At 41.6% G+C, this 22,717-nt stretch overlaps 1 protein-coding gene and 1 long non-coding RNA gene across 4 annotated transcripts; one reads left to right on the top strand and one right to left on the bottom strand.

The window, feature by feature from the left end:
- The first annotated feature begins 2,870 nt into the window (after nt 1-2,870).
- LOC311121687 lies at nt 2,871-6,536 on the top strand. Of its 2 annotated transcripts, none has more exons than XR_014612316.1 (3): nt 2,871-2,999; nt 3,385-3,444; nt 5,124-6,536. It is a non-coding gene; the product is annotated as an uncharacterized lncRNA (long non-coding RNA). The 2 variants fall into 2 exon arrangements; XR_014612317.1 differs by lacking the exon at nt 5,124-6,536 and adding an exon at nt 3,980-4,182.
- A 6,049-nt stretch (nt 6,537-12,585) lies between these two features.
- On the bottom strand, nt 12,586-20,687 carry LOC311121685 (uncharacterized protein). Of its 2 annotated transcripts, none has more exons than XM_084196143.1 (3): nt 20,537-20,687; nt 15,788-15,965; nt 12,586-14,311 (listed from the first exon to the last, which is right to left on the bottom strand). In XM_084196143.1, exons 1-3 carry the CDS (start codon nt 20,543-20,545, stop codon nt 12,609-12,611), a joined length of 1,890 nt encoding a protein of 629 aa, XP_084052269.1. In that variant the 5' UTR covers nt 20,546-20,687; the 3' UTR covers nt 12,586-12,608. The 2 variants fall into 2 exon arrangements, with proteins under 2 accessions (XP_084052269.1, XP_084052270.1); XM_084196144.1 differs by having other exon boundaries at nt 15,800-15,965.
- Between the last annotated feature and the right edge of the window lie 2,030 nt (nt 20,688-22,717).

Raw genomic sequence — 22,717 nt, 5'->3', positions numbered from 1 at the left:
TCTCTGCTGATGTTTCTTGAGGTGTTCTGATCTGGAGAGACTGTTCTCTGTCTTGTCAGCATCGTGATGTTGTTGAAGCTCACCAGATGATAAGCCCCTGCCACTGAGAGGGCAACGATTAAGGCTGTCCCCTATGAACCGAAGAAATTGAATAGTTAGGTTTTGCAAACATTGGTCCATAAACAGATGGGTCATTCCACAAAATGAATGCCTTTTGCATCCCTTTGATATTCTTTCAGTAGAAATTGTGCACCAATATTCAATTTGAAATCTCTGTTATATTAAATAAAGTGCCCTTTAATACAGAACACATGGAGAATTCAATTAATACGATTTTTTATATGAATAAAGACTTGCTAATGTGACAATTCTGCATTTTGAAAAGTCCCTCCATCAAGCCTGTGTAACTTCTAGAAAGATTTTAACCCACCTAATACAATCATTTCTCCAAGTTTTACCATCATTGAGTACGGTTACAAGTGCAGAATAATACGATTAATTTAAATAGTCAATTGGTATAAGAATTTGATTTAAACCTTGACATGCTTTGAATGAAGAACAATTTTCCTAATAATCCTGTTTACATGGACTCATCTGAAATTGCCAATCAAAATAAACATTCTACCACAGCCACCATGTATTTTTTTTAAGCATATTTAATTCTGAGTTTGGACAAATAAAGTTTGTATGTGAAATCTATTTCGAAGCTGCATATTTTCAGTTTTTCCAAACTCTATGCACTCGATCAAATGAAGGAAGCTTGCGCGGCTTGTGCTAGCACATGCACAGATTAAATACACAGCTATAACTCTGATTAAAGCGTTTACATGTCCTAATAATTCTAAACATTGCTCAGAAAACCAGGTGTCTTTAAGGCGTATGCTTACTTCGGTTATGACCTCACGGCAATTAAGATAAGCAGAGTAAGGTGTTTACATGACTAATGCCATACTCGGCCTACTGCCATAATCAGTTGAATCGGAAATTATTATTAGTGTGCATGTAAAGCCCTAGTTATTTGGTTACTTTGAAAGTCATTTCTAAACATTATTTATTTCATGTGATTAGTTATTAATTTACGCCTGTCCCCTCATGTTAAGGTCAACCCTGTTACATGAACTGAACACTTGTTTTAAACTGATCCCAAAAAATTTTTGCAAAATGCTTTTTTATTTAGTTGAACATGTGCTCTTTATGACAGAATGTTAAAATGAAGTGAAATCTTTCTTCTTTTTTACCACGTTACACTTCTCAAAATTGGGTGGAATGACCAGATATTTTCATCAATATATAATGAATCAATGAATTGTTACAGAAGCAGACTGTAGTCTAATCCATACACCATGGTTCTTACTTAATGAAATCAAATCTCCATGTTCCTCTTCTCCTTCTCCTCTCTCAGTTCCACTCTGCCCCGGTGTTTTCCTGCAGTCGACCAGACACAGCAGTAAAGTACCGGGAGGCGGTCGACCTGGGGTCTCCGGGAGAGTGGAGGGGGACGGGCTAGATTTGTCCTGTTGGCGGCAAGAAGTATTCTACATAGATTAACACTAAACCAAATATTTTATTAATTCAGTCTAAACCTCTGATTTGGGTGTATCCCTCGAATATCTAATTTTTCCTGAAATGTTCAATTGTTCACTACAACCCACAAATCTAAGAGCATTGGATTGGTGGAGGCATGGGCTAGTTTCCACCATATTTCTTATACCAGTCATTTCCTTTCAAACAGCGACTAAGAGGCAAAGCGAGAGGGATAACTGGGCCCAAAATCTGGTTTATGCCTTATTTGATCGAACATAAATTTCGTAACGATTAGGTTGTTAGGAGTGTATTGGTAAAAGTAGGACACCTGACATCCTGGCAACTTTGAGGGGGAAAAAACACTTATCTGGGAGTAGTGCCTGGTCGTCACTAGTTACCACAAACAAAGGTATAAACCACGCCCATTACTACAATCAATTTTACTAAAATTAGATTATAACCATAACCTTAACCAAACTTCTAACTTCATGCCTAACACTAAATAAATACAAATACTATATATTCGTGGCTGTGGTAACTAGTGGAAACCCGATTATCTGCCCTCTCATTGGCTCATCTTGCCTCTTCCCCATTCCATTTTTGAAGACATTTATTTTCTTCGTTAGAGCGGCCACTTGAGTATCTGGTCAAATAATGGATAATGTGTTCGAAATCAGTGAAGGAATGTGAACACTTTGGGAGAAAGGAGAGATAATAAGGTCAGAGTCACAGATTCCTAAATATGATATAGTAGTAGGCTACTTTGTTGAAGGAAAAAAAATCCCAACAACCGTAATTTTTTGTGTGCAGCCGTTTAAACCGAACACAGGAATGTGGAGGATCAAATTTGATGAAAACTAGACCTAGACATTTTATACAATACAGCAGGCCTATACTGTTAAAACCAGACTTACCCGATCCATTGTGGGAGCTACTGTTTCTTTGTATGACATTAAATGTTGTAGGCTACAGTACAGTTAGACTACTTTGTTGTAGTGTTCAGATAATGACTAGGTAGTTGCCGAGAGAAAATGACATTCTCAAGGCTGCAACGGATGCGCCCCTAGACTAGAGCAATCAAACATCAAAACTGAATTAAGTTAGGACAAATAAACGTCTCATGTAGCCTAATCTTACTTCAGAAAGTTCCTGGATAACATTTTACGTGATCTATAAAAGTCGAGTAATGTCAAGAAAACGTTCAACAACACCCCCTTTCACTAAGAATCCTGTTGTCTGCTATCGTCTACTTTAACCTGACAACCATTTGGAACACATTCACAAAGAGAGAGTATCTCAACAGGCCTATTTCTCCTGAGGGGGTGTCTGGGAATGACTGGTTCCGGTAATTCGCTGCTGCTATAATGGCAGCTGCTGTACACTACCAGTACAGATAGGACAACGAGCTATTTATACAAGTCTTTACAACGGGTGCATCCGTTTATTAATAAGTAATTCTACGGTCAAAAATAAACGTAAGTCTTTCTTCTAAAATAAGCTACAGCCAAATATACTGTATGTATAACTAACCCCCTTCTGTCTATGTATATAACTTGTATACAATAAAATAACGTTGTTATTTCAAAATAACAGTAAACATAATGCTTTATAGCTACAATATAGCTAACGTTAGCTAGCTAATGACAAGCTCATCTCTGCTGCCTGGATGCTTTCACGTTTCTCTCGTCTGGATGTATTGCTGCTAGCTACCACATGGACAAGCAGTAGCCTACTGCAGTAGTAAGACTACACCAATTACCAATATTTTACTTTTACACTACACAAATATATGAGAACAGTCAGCCCTCGAATGCTAGCTAACTAACGTTAGCATTGACACTGTCTGTGTGCGGACTACAGGTTTGGAGGCCACTCTAAAGATGAACCCTCTATCCTGACACCTCTGGAGCAGTGCTGCAGGTAAAACATGGGTGCATGCAGTGACATGTAAATCTTGAGGGGGTCAAAATAAATAACAAAGTGGGATGCATGTCAGCAAAGCCACAACACTAAACAATACATTAATTGCACTATACCTGTGACAAACGGTGCCCACAAACTGTTAGGGCCTGCATAAAGCTGTCCCAACAGCAGAGTCCCAACACCTTACTACTGCTACACCTGGCTATCACGGAGCCTTGTCTGGCAGCGATAACAGTTCATTCAGCCTCATTTTCTGCCTTTAAAAAAAACAATGAAAGCTCTTACAATATTTGATAACATTTCCCAAAAACAGGTTATAGGCTACATGGGCACGCCAAGTCAGATCAGTAGGTGAAAATAGACCAAATTATTAGGGTGAGACACGTGCTACTAACAGCTTACTACACAACATACACTTAGTATTACTTTCTTAGCTACAGCATACATATCTCCCTGGCATATTACATCATTTATGCAGCAGCATAGAATACATTTTTGGACTCGCCTTGTTGTGTTTTGCTCACTTGAACAGGAAGGTGGCGCGGCGGTCCTTCGTGGGATTTTGCAGTTCCGAGTTAACAGTTGTTTTGAGCGCGACACAAATCATGCTTAATTGACAGCATGGCCAATGTTGAATGTTTCTAATCTTAGACTTGGGACCACACAGCCACTCCACTGAATAGCAGGCTAGTGATTGCTTTGCAATGCTTGCAGTTAGCCACTGATTCCTTCCAACTTGTGTAATGTTTATGTCCAATGGCCGATGAGCACCGATACGTTGAATGTTTCTAATCTTAGACTTGGGACCACACAGCCACTCCACTGAATAGCAGGCTAGTGATTGCTTTGCAATGCTTGCAGTTAGCCACTGATTCCTTCCAACTTGTGTAATGTTTATGTCCAATGGCCGATGAGCACCGATACGTTTTATCTATAATTTCTCTTCATTATTTCTCTTTCTATGACAAGGATTAAGGAGGATTTGCCAGTAGATTGTCGACTTGATTCATGATGATGACTGCTAGCTAAGATTTTGAAAGTATGATGTTGACATGATCAGTCCAATCAAAGCCACTGTAGATATAACGTGTTTTGACGTCATTTTATCTGTGGCCAATGACCTTGAGCGTTCTTGGATGGGCACTTCTAATGTAACTCTATGGCAGCACCCAAGGGGCTTGAATTTGAGGTCTATGCTTAGACTTGGCGGCGATGTAGTGTCCCCATGAGTGACAGAACACTGAGCCAATCACGGCGCAACGCTCCGTATTTTCTGCACTGCCTTACTTAAGAAAACAAAAAAGAGACCATGTTAGTATGCAGCTTTATTAACTCAATTATATATTTTACATTGTTTGCAAACTGATATTTAACACGTATTAATGCCAAAATAACATGCAAAACAGGCTAGCCCCACCCCCCCCCCCAAAAAAAATATATACGTTTATTTTTTTGGGGGGGGGGGGTTAAAAATGTGGGGCTCAAAACAGGCTCTGCCCCACCTGCCCTGAATGACGGGTCACCACTGGGTGCATGATTAAGTTGTGTTATAATGAATATATATACTCATATGTATAGCAGCTAGAGGAAAGAACATGATAAATGTAAAATATAATTTATTCCTCTTCTTTCTCAACTTCCACTCCATTTCTCTCTCGCTCTCTTTCTCCCTCTAGGATTCATCGCTCCACCCTCCTGCGTGTCTACGTCTCCTCTCCCTGCTACAGTCTCTGTGATGTCATGAGGGATTCTCTTTTCCACGATCCTCTATTCTCCGTGGCCCCTCTCTGAGCTGCACCTCTCTGCCCTGGACCGTCGCCTAGCGACCGTGCTCAGAACTGTGAGCCGTTGCCAGGAAGGACAGTGTAGCCGCCATGGAGGCGAGGATGATGTCACTCATTATATGACCTTCGTTACACCTGTGACACATGCAGGGTACACTCTTAGAAAAAAAGGGTTCTTCGGCAGTCCCCATAGGAGAACCCTTTTGGGTTATACATGGAACCCAAGAGGTTCTACCTGGAACCGAAAGGGGTTATTCAAAGGTTTCTTCTATGGAGAAAGCCGAAGAACCCTTTAAGGTTCTAGATAGCACCATTTTTTTGAAAGAGTGTAGTGTTGCCACGCACACTTCACGACAACACTTCAACCGTCAAAAGAAATTGTCACGACGCATGACTATGTCGATTATGATTTGTGTGACTTCATTGCGTCGGCAATCCACAAGAGTGACACGATGACATTTGGAGTTCCTGGTATCATTTGTTTGGCTTCTAACTGTTAGAGAAGATAGCTGCATCCCAAATGTCAACCAACATTATATAGAGAGTAGGATGCCATTTCAGACAGACTATGTGTAGGTCTATTCTAGTCTGGTGAATGGACGTGATGTTTAAATCACTGTGCACATTTATTGTTAGGCCACATTAAATAAAGCTGATTATATTGTGTTATTTAATACATGGAGCGTATGTAGTGTATTAAGATTATGACTATTCTAGGGGAACCTGGGGGGTGATGTTTATCTTAGTTCAAATATAACCATTTGTAGGGTGACGCCCCAGGGGAGACAGGTGATTGGACAGCAGAGGGAGCAACCCATATTTTTGCATTCTTTATAAGTATAGGCTGGAGGCAGAGGGGGTTAAAATCAAATCAAATCAAATCAAATTTTATTGGTCACATGCGCCGAATACAACAGGTGCAGACATTACAGTGAAATGCTTACTTACAGCCCTTAACCAACAGTGCATTTATTTTAAACAAAAAAGTAAGAATAAAACAACAACAAAAAAGTGTTGAGAAAAAAAGAGCAGAAGTAAAAAATAAAGTGACAGTAGGGAGGCTATATATACAATAGAATAAAGTGACAGTATGGAGGCTATATATACAGGGGGGTGCCGTTGCATAGTCAATGTGCGGGGGCACCGGCCAGTTGAGGCAGTTGAGGCAATATGTACATGTGGGTAGAGTTAAAGTGACTATGCAGAACAGACAGATTATCTTTGGACACTGTTCTCCAGCCCTGCAGGGTCTGTAAACTTATGCTGACATCTTGTGATATAAATAAAACTTATGATCAAGGTTCAGTATGAGCGGACTCCTTTGTTTGACAGCAATAATTACCAGCATCGACAAGAGACGACACGTACTTAGTGAAATCAAGCCCAGCATATACTTTGGTTTAAAAAGGGATAGTTTCACCCAAAATCATTCTCATGATAAATATTGCATTTTGCAAAAAATCTAAACAATTTCTATGTTAATTGCTAGATGTGTATGAAGGCCAGATTCAGACTTGATATTTGTAGACTTAACATGGACAAGTCAATAAAACATGGACATTAGGCAATACTTTGGGACTTAAGTCGATGTTAAGTTCTCAAGTCTGAATCATGTCTGACGTGAACAAAAGTGTGGGTTTATAGTCTTGTACATTAATGAAGTTACAGAAATTATTTGCCAGTTTGTTTTGCCATGACCCATCACACTCTACAACATTATGGGCAACAGTTTCCTCTTGCTAAAACACACACAGAGCTAAAAAACAACCAGCGCAATGACCAGTTTGGTATATTATCTTGTCCCCTTTCAGATATACAAAGCAAAGCTTTTAGCCACAGCTCAGTCTCAAGCCATGAGCCTGCAACCCATGTAGAAATGTTCCAAGCTCTATAGTATACTATATTAAACCCTATAGTAGACCCTATGGTATACTATATTAAACCTTACTGTAGACCCTATAGTAAAATACACTGCTCAAAAAAATAAAGGGAACACTTAAACAACACAATGTAACTCCAAGTCAATCACACTTCTGTGAAATCAAACTGTCCACTTAGGAAGCAACACTGATTGACAATACATTTCACATGCTGTTGTGCAAATGGAATAGACAACAGGTGGAAATTATAGGCAATTAGCAAGACACCCCCAATAAAGGACTGGTTTTGCAGGTGGTGACCACAGACCACTTCTCAGTTCCTATGCTTCCTGGCTGATGTTTTGGTCACGTTTGAATGCTGGCGGTGCTTTCACTCTAGTGGTAGCATGAGACGGAGTCTACAACCCACACAAGTGGCTCAGGTAGTGCAGCTCATCCAGGATGGCACATCAATGCGAGCTGTGGCAAGAAGGTTTGCTGTGTCTGTCAGCGTAGAGGAGGCGCTACCAGGAGACAGGCCAGTACATCAGGAGACGTGGAGGAGGCCGTAGGAGGGCAACAACCCAGCAGCAGGACTGCTACCTCCGCCTTTGTGCAAGGAGGAGCAGGAGGAGCACTGCCAGAGCCCTGCAAAATCACCTCCAGCAGGCCACAAATGTGCATGTGTCTGCTAAACGGTCAGAAACAGACTCCATGAGGGTGGTAAGAGGGCCCGACGTCCACAGGTGGGGGTTGTGCTTACAGCCCAACACCGTGCAGGACGTTTGGCATTTGCCAGAGAACACCAAGATTGGCAAATTCGCCACTGGCGCCCTGTGCTCTTCACAGATGAAAGCAGGTTCACACTGAGCACGTGACAGACGTGACAGAGTCTCGAGACGCCGTGGAGAACGTTCTGCTACCTGCAACATCCTCCAGCATGACCGGTTTGGCGGTGGGTCAGTCATGGTGTGGGGTGGCATTTCTTTGGGGGGCCGCACAGCCCTCCATGTGCTCGCCAGAGGTAGCCTGACTGCCATTAGGTACCGAGATGAGATCCTCAGACCCCTTGTGAGACCATATGCTGGTGCGGTTGGCCCTGGGTTCCTCCTAATGCAAGACAATGCTAGACCTCATTTGGCTGGAGTGTGTCAGCAGTTCCTGCAAGAGGAAGGCATTGATGCTATGGACTGGCCCGCCCATTCCCCAGACCTGAATCCAATTGAGCACATCTGGAACATCATGTCTCGCTCCATCCACCAACGCCACGTTGCACCACAGACTGTCCAGGAGTTAGCGGATGCTTTAGTCCAGGTCTGGGAGGAGATCCCTCAGGAGACCATCCGCCACCTCATCAGGAGCATGCCCAGGCGTTGTAGGGAGGTCATACAGGCACGTGGAGGCCACACACACTACTGAGCCTCATTTTGACTTGTTTTAAGGACATTACATCAAAGTTGGATCAGCCTGTAGTGTGGTTTTCCACTTTAATTTTGAGGGTGACTCCAAATCCAGACCTCCATGGGTTGATAAATTTGATTTCCATTGATAATTTTTGTGTGATTTTGTTGTCAGCACATTCAACTATGTAAAGAAAAAAGTATTTAATAAGATTATTTCATTCATTCAGATCTAGGATGTGTTATTTTAGTGTTCCCTTTATTTTTTTGAGCAGTGTACAGTGGGGAAAAAATAGTATTTAGTCAGCCACCAATTGTGCAAGTTCTCCCACTTAAAAAGATGAGAGAGGCCTGTAATTTTCATCATAGGTACACGTCAACTATGACAGACAAATTGAGAAAAAAAATCCAGAAAATCACATTGTAGGAACTTTTATGAATTTATTTGCAAATTATGGTGGATAATAAGTACTTTTTTCCCCACTGTATATTAAACCCTATAGTATGGTCCCATGTAGCTCAGTTGGTAGAGCATGACGCTTGCAACGCCAGGGTTGTGGGTTCGATTCCCACGGCGGACCAGTATGAATAAAAACGTATGCACTCACTAACTGTAAGTTGTTCTGGATAAGAGCATCTGCTAAATGACTAAAAAAATGTATTAAAAAAATATTAGACCCTATAGTAAACTATATTAAACCCTATAGTATACTATATTAAACCCTATATACTATAGTATATTATATTAATATTTTATTAAATATATTATATTAGTGGTAATAATAAAAAGTAAGAATAAAAATATAAAGACTTTTACTTCTATGCTGCCGACAACACAGCTTTTAAAGACAATTTCCCTGATTACAATCACATTCACGGTAAATGCTGCGAATGCCAGCTTAAGTGTTATTGCCTTTAAAATTCAACACCGCACCATAATGCAACTTTGACTGAATCCCAGGCAGAGTCATCTTATGTTCAGGTCTTCTGGTGTTCAGAGTGCATCCATAATGGAACCCTATTCCCTACATAATGCACTAGAGGGAACAAGGTACCATTTGGGATGCAAACAAGATCATCTTCTATTCAGGTCTGGTTGTAGTCTTCTTGGTTCTGGGTTTGTTGACTGTGCTATAGAGCACAGAGGGGTCCTCCTCAGCTTCTTGTGCCTGAGGTCTGTTATGAAAGGAGACGCAACATGTCATCATCAATCTTCACTTCTGGGGTCTCATTTTAAGTCATCATGTTGATGTTAATACATTTAAACCAAACAACTGCTGGTCTGCTTAACATACAAGTGTTGTATGCATTCCTAATTGTCAAGCACAAGTACCATTTCATTTTAAAATTCTCTGAGATGTTGTAATGGCTGGACTTGCTCACCGAGTGGCAGCCCTGGGGCAGTTGAATTTCATAGCATCATACTGGACATCCTCATCCTCTTTCTGGGGTTGAGACAGTTGGACAGGGGAGTACAGAGGCACTTCCTGGTTATTGGAGCAAGAGAGGTGGACATTGGCGTAGTGAACTTCACCCTGCCCGTCTGTGCTGCATTAGGGGCCATGGACATGCCTGAGACATTGTCATACACTGGACTGAGTCTCCCTGGAGAGGAGAAACGACAGACAATAGAAGCATACCTTGGGACTATTCCATTGGTTCCATTGTGTCAGGCAAGATTAATCGAGCACTGATAAAAAGTTCTGAAATAAAACAAATACTTTTTGACCTCAACTCACCTGTCCATTCCCTGCTGTGTCCCTTGTGTCAGATCTGGAGGCTTTCTTCATGTTAAAAATGAATAAATAATGAATGAATCATAGAAAAACAATCAAGTTAGTAACAAATCATAATGATAAAGTGAAAGATAAATCTTAGAAAGATGCTCACCTGAACCACATGAAGCCAGAGAGACAGAGGATGAGAACCACAACTACAATTCCTAAAGCTGCATTCTTCTGTATGTCCCATCAGCTGCACTAAAACCTGGTAAAGGGGTTTACAATAAATATGTCTAGATCTTTTTTGAGCAAATGTATTCTAGAAGAGGCCTCTGGTCCATATAAAAAACAACATATAAATAAAATTAGAAGCAGATGTTGTTGAGCAGATAATGGATTCATTTATTGATCTATTGAATACATTAACACACACCTAGTATTGTTGAAACATTACTCTACATTATACAATTATTTAATGGATAATAAATCACATTTTATTTGTCACATACACGTGTTTAGCAGATGTTATAGCGGGTGTAGCGAAATGCTTGTGCTTCTAGCTCCGACAGTGCAGTAATATCTAACAAGTAATATTGAACAATTTCACAACATATACCCAATACACACGAAACTAGTAAGGAATGGGATTTAGGAATATATACATATATGGACAAGCAATGAGTTAATTAAATAAGATACAGCCTGAATACCCCCCACCCACCTCAACATCCCCCTCTACACACAAAGGCTTCACTATGACATTTTCCATGAGGACATTTGGCCATTTAAACGACACGTGTGTGCTTTCTGGTGTTTTTTCAGTGACCCTGAATGAGCGAATACAGAAGTAAGGTTTCTCTCCAGCGCGTGAGAATGAATTGACTTTAATAAGCATACTGAGTAGAACATCGTTAGATACAGTCGCAAATAGTTATATTTTTTAAGAGAAACGGGGCTGGCTGATAGGATTTAGTTCCTCGATCGCTGTTGCTGCCCAATACTCCAGTACAGTAGGTGGCCTCATGCACCATAACGTTGGATGACAACCGCCGATAAACCCCACAGAAGATGATCTATTTTCATTGTTAGGGTGGCCACTTGAGTATCTGGTCATATAATGGATAATCCCAACAAGTTTTACCGTCATGTTTTTTGTCCAGCCATTTAAACCGAACAAAGAAATGTGGAGGAGCAAAAATGATGAAAACTAGGCCTAGACATTTTATACAGCACAGCAGACCTATACTGTTAAAAGGAAACCAGACACACCGGATCCATCGTGGAAGCTATTGTTTCTTCAGCGTTTCTTCCTAAGACAAGAAATGTGTAGGCTACAGTACAGTTACTATGTTGTCACAGTGTTCAGATAAGGATTAGGGAGTTGCTGGGAGAGAATTCCAGTCTCAAGGCTGCAACTGATGCACCCCTAGACCAGAGCAATCAAACATCTATTTAAATATCCAAGCTCAATTACATTATGACAACATAACGTCTCACATCTCATTTAACTGACTTCAGAAAGTTCCTGGATAAAATTTTTCCTGATCTATAAAAGTCGAGTAAAGTCAACAAAACGTTCAACATCAACCCTTTCACTAAGAATCCTGTTGTCTGCTATCGTCTACTTTTACCTGACAGCAACTTGGAACAGAGTTCTATATTAGTCCAGATGTTCTCAAGGCTGTTGTTGCATCTCCCTCCCTTCAGCCTTAGAAACATAAAGATAGACAACAAACACACTTTATAACTGGTGAAAAACTACAACTGATACTTCAATTAAGCAGGAAAAAGTACTTATTATAACAGATGTGTAGCACTGTAAGACACGTGTTTCTCTGTTAATATACAATAAGGAAAGCTGAAAGAAATCCCAATTAAAATACGTTAAAATAAATGCAACAACATCATTTGACCACACTAATAGGCCTATGGCTTCTGTATTTCTATATGTCCCATCAGCTACACTAAAACCTGGTGAAGGGATTTACAATAAATATGTGAACATCTTTTAGGAGCAAACTAATTATACAAGAGGCCTATGGTCCTTAAATTTTGTTGATTATTATTAAAGTTTTAAAAAACGTTGACGTTGTTGAGCAGATAATATATTTAATTTATTGATCTATTGAATACATGAATACACACCTAGTATTGTTGAAACATTATTCTACATTATACAATTATTTAATGGATAATAGGAGTTAATGAAATAAGATACAGCCCTGAATACCCCCACCCCACAACACACATAGCACTCCTACTCCTAGACGCTTGACACATATCGATCCAGAGCTTCATATTATGCTACACAGGTTACCGTGGTAATCAGACATAGTAAACTGTTAGAGAATGGGAGATGGATGACTCTTTACAAGATGTTTTCTATTGAAACTTTATTTAGGGATCAGGAACTGTTGCCGGAGAAGAAGGAGATGAAAGAAAACATGTTTGTGCTTTCTGGTGTGTTTTCAATGACCCTGAATGAGCAAAGATCTTTCCACATAGACAGGAGTAAGGTTTCTCTCCAGTGTGTGAGAGCTGGTGTGTTGTCAGGTGTCCTGAAATCCTGAAGCTCATCCCACACTGATCAGAGCTATAAGGCTTCTCTCCTGTGTGTATGCGATGGTGTCTAGTCAGGGATAATGAATGATTGAAACTCTTCCCACACTGATCACAACTATAAGGCTTCTCTCCTGTGTGTATGCGTTGGTGTGCAGTCAGGGATCCTGAATGATTGAAGCTCTTCCCACACTGATCACAGCTATAAGGCTTCTCTCCTGTGTGTATGCGTTGGTGTGCAGTCAGGGATCCTGAATGATTGAAGCTCTTCCCACACTGATCACAGCTATAAGGCTTCTCTCCTGTGTGTATGCGCTGGTGTATAGTCAGGTGTGCTGATTGATTGAAGCTCTTCCCACACTGATCACAGCTATAAGGCTTCTCTCCTGTGTGTATGCGTTGGTGTGTAGTCAGGGCTCCTGATTCGTTGAAGCTCTTCCCACACTGATCACAGCTATAAGGCTTCTCTCCTGTGTGTATGCGTTGGTGTGTAGTCAGGGTTCCTGAATGATTGAAGCTCTTCCCACACTGATCACAGCTATAAGGCTTCTCTCCTGTGTGTATGCGCTGGTGTGTAATCAGGGCTCCTGATTGATTGAAGCTCTTCCCACACTGATCACAGCTATAAGGCTTCTCTCCTGTGTGTATGCGCTGGTGTAGAGTCAGGTCTCCTGATTGACTGAAGCTCTTCCCACACTGATCACAGCTATAAGGCTTCTCTCCTGTGTGTATGCGCTGGTGTGTAATCAGGGCTCCTGATTGATTGAAGCTCTTCCCACACTGATCACAGCTATAAGGCTTCTCTCCTGTGTGTATGCGCTGGTGTGTAATCAGGGCTCCTGATTGATTGAAGCTCTTCCCACACTGATCACAGCTATAAGGCTTCTCTCCTGTGTGTATGCGCTGGTGTTTAGTCAGGGTTCCTGAATGATTGAAGCTCTTCCCACACTGATCACAGCTATAAGGCTTCTCTCCTGTGTGTATGCGCTGGTGTGTAATCAGGGCTCCTGATTGATTGAAGCTCTTCCCACACTGATCACAGCTATAAGGCTTCTCTCCTGTGTGTATGCGCTGGTGTAGAGTCAGGTCTCCTGATTGACTGAAGCTCTTCCCACACTGATCACAGCTATAAGGCTTCTCTCCTGTGTGTATGCGCTGGTGTTTAGTCAGGGTTCCTGAATGATTGAAGCTCTTCCCACACTGATCACAGCTATAAGGCTTCTCTCCTGTGTGTATGCGCTGGTGTACAGTCAGGGCTCCTGAATAATTGAAGCTCTTCCCACACTGATCACAGCTATAAGGCTTCTCTCCTGTGTGAATCCGCTCGTGAATCATCAATTCCGTCTGTTTAGAAAAACTCTTCCCACAGCCAGAGCAGCGGTGGTGAGGTTTCTTCCCTATAAGTCTCTGCTTGTGTTTAGTGAGACGTTCTGATCTGGAGTGACTCTTCTGGAGAGACGTCTTGTCAGAATCGTGTTGTTGTTGAGCCTCTCCAGATGATAAGCCCTTCCCACTGAGAGAGCAACAGTTAGGGCTGTCCCCTGTGAAACAAAGATAATTAATAGCATGGACATCTGAAATCAGGCTACCTGATGGGACTTTGATAAATGCTGAAAATTGCCAATCAAAATAGACGTACTATCACAGCGACCATGTTATTTTTGATAAGCATATTTGATTCCAATTTCGGACATACAAAGTTTGTGTGTGAAAACTATTTCTAAGATGCATACTTTCAGTTTTTCCTGAACTCACTGCACTCGCACAAAATAAGGACGCTAGTGCTGCTCGTGCTGAACATGCACAGATTAAATATGCCTCAATCTGATTAAGGCGTTTATGTGTCCTAATAATTCGAAAGATTGCTCAGAAAACCAGGTGTTTTTAACAGCGTTGCTTCGATTGTCACCTTAAGCCAATTAAGATAAGCAGAGTAAGGTGTTTACATGACTAATGCCATACTCAGCCTACTGCCATAACTAGTTTAATGTCCAATTATGAGTGTGCATGTAAACATACTCATTGTAAAGCACTAGTTATTTTGTTTCTTTGACAAAGTCATTTCTGAAGATTATTATGAATGTGATTAGTAATTAATTTACGTCTGTCCCTCACTTTAAGGTCAACCCCGTTACATGAACTGAACTCTAATTTTAATATGTTGAAACTATTCCTTAAAAAATATGTTTGCAAAAGAAACATTGAACATCTAATAGTCAAATCATAGAGTAAAAGCAGGTGAGCTAGTCCTAATCTTTGTCAATTTTATTCTGTTTTGTGGTGGAAAACTTTGCAAGTAAACCCCTTCACCCATACATAGACATGCTAGAAATGTTTTAACAAGTAAAACATTTTTGGAAGATTGCATTCAAAACAACCTTCCATTCCCTCTGTCACAAGCGGTTTTATGGCTGATTTAAAGGACTATTTCACCCATGTAATGCACTGGCTTTGTTGTTTTCAGCAGTCCCCTGTTACGTTCAACCATGTCACTTTATTTGGCACATAGCACTTAGTATAGTAATAGTTTTATTCAATGTCTTGAGATTGGAAAACATGTTTATGAAGTTGAACATGTGCTATTCATGACCAAATGATAATTAGGTGAATTCTTTTTTTTATTACACTTTTAAAAATGGGTGGAACTACCCAGATTCTCATTAATATATAATTAATCAATTAATGACTAAAGTGCATAAAGATGGCAGACTTATGACATTAAGTCATTGTTTTAGCACTCTCCATTGAGTTTTGAAACTACGGTGCGCGACATTGTTCAATGTTCCAATAAATCAACACAATCTACTTTTTCAGTTTTTCAAATTGCCGGCGTCTTGAAGCAAAAATTGGGATCATGTTTACTGTGCTAATGACCATACAAAAAAAACAGTAAAGGAGAGCAATGTACAAAACAGTGAACTTAGCAAAACGAGGAATTTGTGGTAAGTACATGCGGGCCGCATCTTTATGCACCTCCACTATTGTTACAGAAGCAGACTGTAGTGTAATCTACACACCATGGTTCTTACTTAATGAAATCAAATCTCCATCTTCCTTCTCTTCTCCTCCTCCTCTCTCAGTTCCACTCTGCCCCGGTGTTTTCCTGCAGTCGACCAGACCCAGCAGTAAAGCGGTACCGGGAGGCGTTTGACCTGGGGACTCCTGGAGGGTGGAGGGGAACGGGCTAGCTTTGTCCTGTTGGCCACAATAAATATTAAACAGTTTATCATTAAACCAAACATTTGATTAATTTAGTCTACACCTCTGACTGATTTGGGTGCATCCCTAGAATATCTAATTCTTCCTGAAATGTTCAATCATTCACTACTTCCCACAAATCTAATAGCATTGGGTTGGTGGAGGCATGGGCTAGTCAGTTTCCACCATATTTCTTATACCAGTCATTTCCTTTCAAAACAGGAAGAGGCGACATGTGGCTTATTTGATCAAATATACGTTTCGTAATGATTAGGTTGTTACGAGTGTACTGATAAAAGTAGGTCACGTGACATGCTGGAAACTTTGTTGAACAGGAAAGTGGGGGTGGCTGTCAGGAGACGTATTACAGACCACCTGGCTGTGTACATGGCAGAGCTGATGGCCGTACTGTTGGCCTTGCTGTGGGTGGAGGAAGTCAAGCCAGACAGAGTAGTTATATGTTCTGACTCATGTGCTGTGTTGATAAGTCTGCAATCATTTAGCTCACATAGCAGACAAGGCCTGCTATATGAGGGAATTCAAATTCATGCCTGGGTGAGACAGATGGGTGTCCATATAAGCTTTGCTTAGGTCCCGGCCCATGTGGGGGTGGAAGGGAATGAGGAAGTAGATGTGCTAGCTAAACAGGCCCTTAGGACACAGGAGGTGGAAGTGCCAATGAGCAAAGCAGAGGCTAAGGGAATGATATGGGCAGTGGTGGTGCAGGAACAGTGAAACAGTGACACTAAGGGCAGGCATCTATTCATTGTTTACATTTTAGTCATTTAGCAGGCAATGTTATCTAGAGTGACTTACAGGAGCAATTAGGGTTAAGTTGTTCAAAGGCACATTGACAGATTTTTCACCTAGTCGGCTCGGGTTACTGGCCCAACGCTCTAAACCACTAGGCTACCTGCCGCCCCTATTCCAGGTACAGAGTAAAGTAGGGGAGGATGGTAGGAATGGACAGAAGAGAGGAGGCCATCCTTACAAGGCTAAGGGTGGGACACAGCCAGCTGAATAAGTCATTAAATGTGGTCCTCTGTAGCTCAGCTGGTAGAGCACGGTGCTTGTAACGCCAAGGTAGTGGGTTCGATCCCCGGGACCACCCATACACAAAAAATGTATGCCTGCATGACTGTAAGTCGCTTTGGATAAAAGCGTCTGCTAAATGGCATATTATTATTATATAGGAAAGCATCCACCAGGAAGGTGTGATTAATGCCAGGAAACAGAGAAAGTGGAGCATGTGCTGATACAGTGCCCTCAATCTCACACAAATTATCAACGAACCTACCAGGTACAACCCTAAATCCGTAAACATGGGTACCCTCATAGATATCATCCTGACTAACTTACCCTCTAAATACACCTCCGCTGTCTTCAACCAGGATCTCAGCGATCACTGCCTTATTGCCTGCGTCCGTAACGGGTCCGCGGTCAAACGACCACCCCTCATCACTGTCAAACGCTCCCAAAAACACTTCAGCGAGCAGGCCTTCCTAATTAACCTTGCCCAGGTATCCTGGATGGATATAGATCTCATTCCGTCAGTAGAGGATGCCTGGTTGTTCTTTAAAAGTAATTTCCTCTCAATCTTAAATAGACATGCCCCATTCAAAAAATACAGAACTAAGAACAGATATAGCCCCTGGTTCTCCTCAGACTTGACTGCCCTTGACCAGCACAAAAACATCCTGTGGCGTACTGCATTAGCATCAAATAGCCCCCGCGATATGCAACTTTTCAGGGAAGTTAGGAACCAATATACACAAGCAGTTAGGAAAGCAAAGGCTAACTTTTTCAAACAGAAATTTGCATCCTGTAGCACTAACTCCAAAAAGTTTTGGGACACTGTAAAGTCCATGGAAAATAAGAGCACTTCCTCCCAACTGCCCACTGCACTGAGGCTAGGAAACACTATCACCACCGATAAATCTACAATAATCGAGAATTTCAACAAGCATTTTGCTACGGCTGGCCATGTTTTCCACCTGGCTACCACTACCCCGGCCACCAGCTCTGCACCCTCCGCTGCAACTTGCCCATGCCCCCCCCCCCGCTTCTCCTTCACACAAATCCAGACAGCTGATGTTCTAAAAGAGCTGCAAAATCTGGACCCCTACAAATCATCTGGGCTAGACAATCTGGACCCTTTCTTTCTAAAACTAGCCGCCGAAATTGTCGCAACCCCTATTACTAGCCTGTTCAACCTCTCTTTCGTAACGTCTGAGATCCCCAGAGATTGGAAAGCTGCCGCGGTCATCCCCCTCTTCAAAGGGGGTGACACTCTAGATCCAAACTGTTACAGACCCATATCCATCCTGCCCTGCCTTTCAAAAGTTTTTGAAAGCCAAGTCAACAAACAGATCACCGACCATTTCGAATCCCACCGTACCTTCTCCGCTATGCAATCCGGTTTCCGAGCTGGTCATGGGTGCACTTCAGCCACGCTCAAGGTCCTAAACGATATTATAACCGCGATCGATAATAGACAGTACTGTGCAGCCGTTTTCATTGACCTGGCCAAGGCTTTCGACTCTGTCAACCACCGCATTCTTATTGGCAGACTAAATAGCCTTGGTTTCTCAAATGACTGCCTCGCCTGGTTCACCAACTACTTCTCAGATAGAGTTCAGTGTGTCAAATCGGAGGGCCCGTTGTCTGGACCTATGGCAGTCTCTATGGGGGTGCCACAGAGTTCAATTCTTGGGCCGACTCTTTTCTCTGTGTATATCAATGACGTCGCTCTTGCTGCTGGTGACTCTCAGATCCACCTCTACGCAGACGACACCAATTTGTATACATCTGGCCCTTCATTGGACACTGTGTTAACAACCCTCCAAACGAGCTTAAATTCCATACAACACTCCTTCAGTAGCCTCCAACTGCTCTTAAACACTAGTAAAACTAAATGCATGCTCTTCAACCGAACACTGCTTGCACCCGCCCACCCGACTAGAATCACTACACTCGACGGGTCTGACCTAGAGTATGTTGACAACTACAAATATCTAGGTGTCTGGTTAGACTGTAAACTCTCCTTCCAGACTCACATTAAGAATCTCTAATCCAAAGTTAAATCTAGAATCGGTTTCCTATTTCGCAACAAAGCCTCCTTCACTCATGCTGCCAAACATGCCCTCGTAAAACTGACTATCCTACCGATCCTTGACTTCGGCGATGTCATTTACAAAATAGCCTCCAACACTCTACTCAGCAAATTGGATGTAGTCTATCACAGTGCCATCCGTTTTGTCTCCAAAGCCCCATATAATACCCACCACTGTGACCTGTACGCTCTTGTTGGCTGGTCCTCACTACATATTCGTCGCCAAACCCACTGGCTCCAGGCCATCTATAAATCACTGCTAGGCAAATCCCCGCCTTATCTTAGCTCATTGGTCACCATAGCAACACCCACCCGTAGTCTGCGCTCCAGCGGGTATATCTCACTGGTCATCCCCAAAGCCAACACCTCCTTTGGCCGCAATTCCTTCCAGTTCTCTGCTGCCAATGACTGGAACAAATTGCAAAAATCTCTGAAGCTGGAGACACTTATCTCCCTCACTAACTTTAAGCATCAGTTGTCAGAGCACCTTACCAATCACTGCACCTGTACACAGCCCATCTGAAATTAGCCCGCCCAACTACCTCATCCCTATATTGTTATTTATTTTGCTAATTTGTACCCCAGTATCTCTATTTGCACATCATCTCTTGCACATCTATCATTCCAGTGTTAATACTAATTGTAATTATTTTGCACTATAGCCTATTTTATTGCCTTACCTCCATAACTTGCTAAATTTGCACACACTGTATATATATGTATTTCTGTTGTATTTTTTGACTTTGTTTTGTTTTACCCCATATGTAACTCTGTGTTGTTGTTTTTATCGCACTGCTTTGCTTTATCTTGGCCAGGTCGCAGTTGTAAATGAGAACTTGTTCTCAACTGGTTTACCTGGTTAAATAAAGGTGAAATAAAATAAATTGAAAAAAAACAGTGTGGGCAGTATGATAGGGAGAGACTGAAACTCTGAGGGATATTGGGGTACATTAATTGAGTTTGATAAGCATTCTGAGTAGAACATTGTTAGATACATTCTCAAATATTTACATTTTTTAAGAGAAACGGGGCTGTCATATTGGATTTAGTTCCTCGATCCCTGTCTCTGGCCCACACTCCATTACAGTAGGTGGCGTAATGTACCATAACGTTGGATGCCAACCGCCGATAAACCCCACAGAATATGTATTTTGTGGCCACTTCCGAGTATCTGGTCATATAATGGATAATCAGATTTTAAAATCAGTGGAGGTGAACAAGTGAACACTTTGGGAGGAAGGAGAGATCATTAAGTACTAGACACAGATTCCTACACATGATATAGTAGTAGGTTACCTTGCTGAAGGTAAAAAAATCCCAAAAAGTTTTACAGTCTTTTTTTTGTTGCCCAGCCATTAACACGGAACAGAGGAATGTGGAGGATCAAATATGATAACAACTTGGCCTAGACATTTTATACAGCAGGCCTATACTGTTAAAAGGAAACCAGACTTACCAGATCCATTGGGGAAGCTATTGTTTCTTTAGCGTTTCTTCATCAGACATTCTGGCTCACACTGGTCATGCAGTAGCAAAATACACAGCTATCTCGATTTAAGAGCTCATGGCAGAGATATTAGAGAAAGGAGGATCTAGGAATCTCATTCGTCAATGAATGGAGGAACGTATAACGCCTCACCCAGCAGACTGTCGAACAATCGCGTTCACGTTGTCATGCTGGTTCACGCGGTTGCCAAACGAATCGTAACGGTTGCTAAGCTAATAGTGACACAATCCCTTCTCAGAGTCTGGGTATGAGTCCAGAAACCTGCATATTTTCCTCCAAACTAGTTAATGTCACGATTCCAAAGCTATACGATATTACAGAAAACAAGTAAATTATCACACATCCCAGAAAAGATTTGCAATGACGAAATTCGTAAACTTCTTCTTCTTCAGTGGACGTTAATGGTGGTTGGCATCCAATATCTTGCATTACTGCCTCCAACTGGACTATGGTATAAATCCATTATACTTTAGCGACAGGCAGAAATGTATGCAATTACTGTATTTCCCCGGGAAGGGTCATGCTTTTTCAATTTCAGTCAGGGGGAAAGTTTAGTTGTTGTTTTTTTTGTCCAGGGGAGGGTCAAGTCATTTGTAATTGATTAATTGTCAGTATTTGTCCCCATTTTGGAATTTACGTTTTGAATTACCATCTTACAACCCCCCCCCTCTCTCTCTCTCTCTCTCTCTCTCTCTCTCTCTCTCTCTCTCTTCTCTCTCCTCTCTCTCTCTTTTCTCTCCTCTCTCTCTCTTTTCTCTCTCTCAATTCAATTCAAGGTGCTTTATTGGCATGGGAAACATTTGTTAACATTTCCAAAGCAAGTGAATTAGATAATAAACAAAAGTGAAATAAACAAAAAAAGAAACAGTAAACATTACACTCACAGAAATTCCAAAAGATTAAAGACATTTCAGATGTCATATTATGTATATATACAGTGTTGTAACGATGTGCAAATGGTTAAAGTACAAAAGTTATTCACTGGGAGTTGCCCTTTTCTTGTGGGAACATTTCACAAATCTTGATGCTGTGATGACACACTATGGTATTTCACCCAGTAGATATGGGAGTTCATCAAAAATTGGGTTTATTTTCGAATTCTTTGTGGATCTGTGTAATCTGAGGGAAATCTGTGTCTCGAATATGGTCATACATTTGGCAGGAGGTTAGGAAGTGCAGCTCAGTTTCCACCTCATTTTGTGGGCAGTATGCACATAGCCTGTCTTCTCTTGAGAGCCAGGTCTGCCTACGGCGGCCATTCTCAATACCAAGGCTATGCTCACTGAGTCTGTACATAGTCAAAGCTTTCCTTAAGTTTGGGTCAGTCACAGTGGTCAGGTATTCTGCCGCTGTGTATTCTCTGTTTAGGGCCAAATAGCATTCTAGTTTGCTCTGTGTTTTTGTTAATTCTTTCCAATTTGTCAAGTAATTATATTTTTGTTTTCTCATGATTTGGTTGGGTCAAATTGTGTTGTTGTCCTGGGGCTCTGTGGGGTCTGTTTGTGTTTGTGAACAGAGCCCCAGGACCAGCTTGCTTAGGGGACTTTTCTCCAGGTTCATGTCTCTGTAGGTGATGGCTTTGTTATGGAAGGTTTGGGAATCGCTTCCTTTTAGGTGGTTATAGAATTTAACGGCTCTTTTCTGGATTTTGATAATTAGCAGGTATCGGCCTAATTCTGCTCTGCATGCATTATTTGGTGTTTTACATTGTACATGGAGGATATTTTTGCTGAATTCTGCATGCAGTCTCAATTTGGTGTTTGCCCCATTTTTTGAATTCTTGGTTGGTGAGCAGACTCCAGACCTCACAACCATAAAGGGCAATGGGTTCTATAACTGATTCAAGTATTTTTTGCCAGATCCTACTTGGTATGTCGAATTTTATGTTCCTTTTGATGGCATAGAAGGCCCTTCTTGCCTTGTCTATCAGATCATTCACAGCTTTGTGGAAGTTACCTGTGGCGCTGATGTTTAGGCCAAGGTATGTATAGTTTTCTGTGTGCTCTAGGGCAATGGTGTCTAGGTGGTATTTTGTATTTGTGGTCCTGGCGACTGGACCTTTTTTGGAACACCTGTGCAGAATCTGTGCAGAAGATCTCTCTCTCTCTCTCTCTCTCTCTCTCTCTCTCT

The sequence above is a fragment of the Coregonus lavaretus genome, assembly GCF_964263955.1.
Source record: "Coregonus lavaretus genome assembly, contig: HAP1_SCAFFOLD_2601, whole genome shotgun sequence".
Lineage (NCBI taxonomy): Eukaryota > Metazoa > Chordata > Actinopteri > Salmoniformes > Salmonidae > Coregonus > Coregonus lavaretus.
This window is presented reverse-complemented; position numbering and strand designations above follow the sequence as displayed.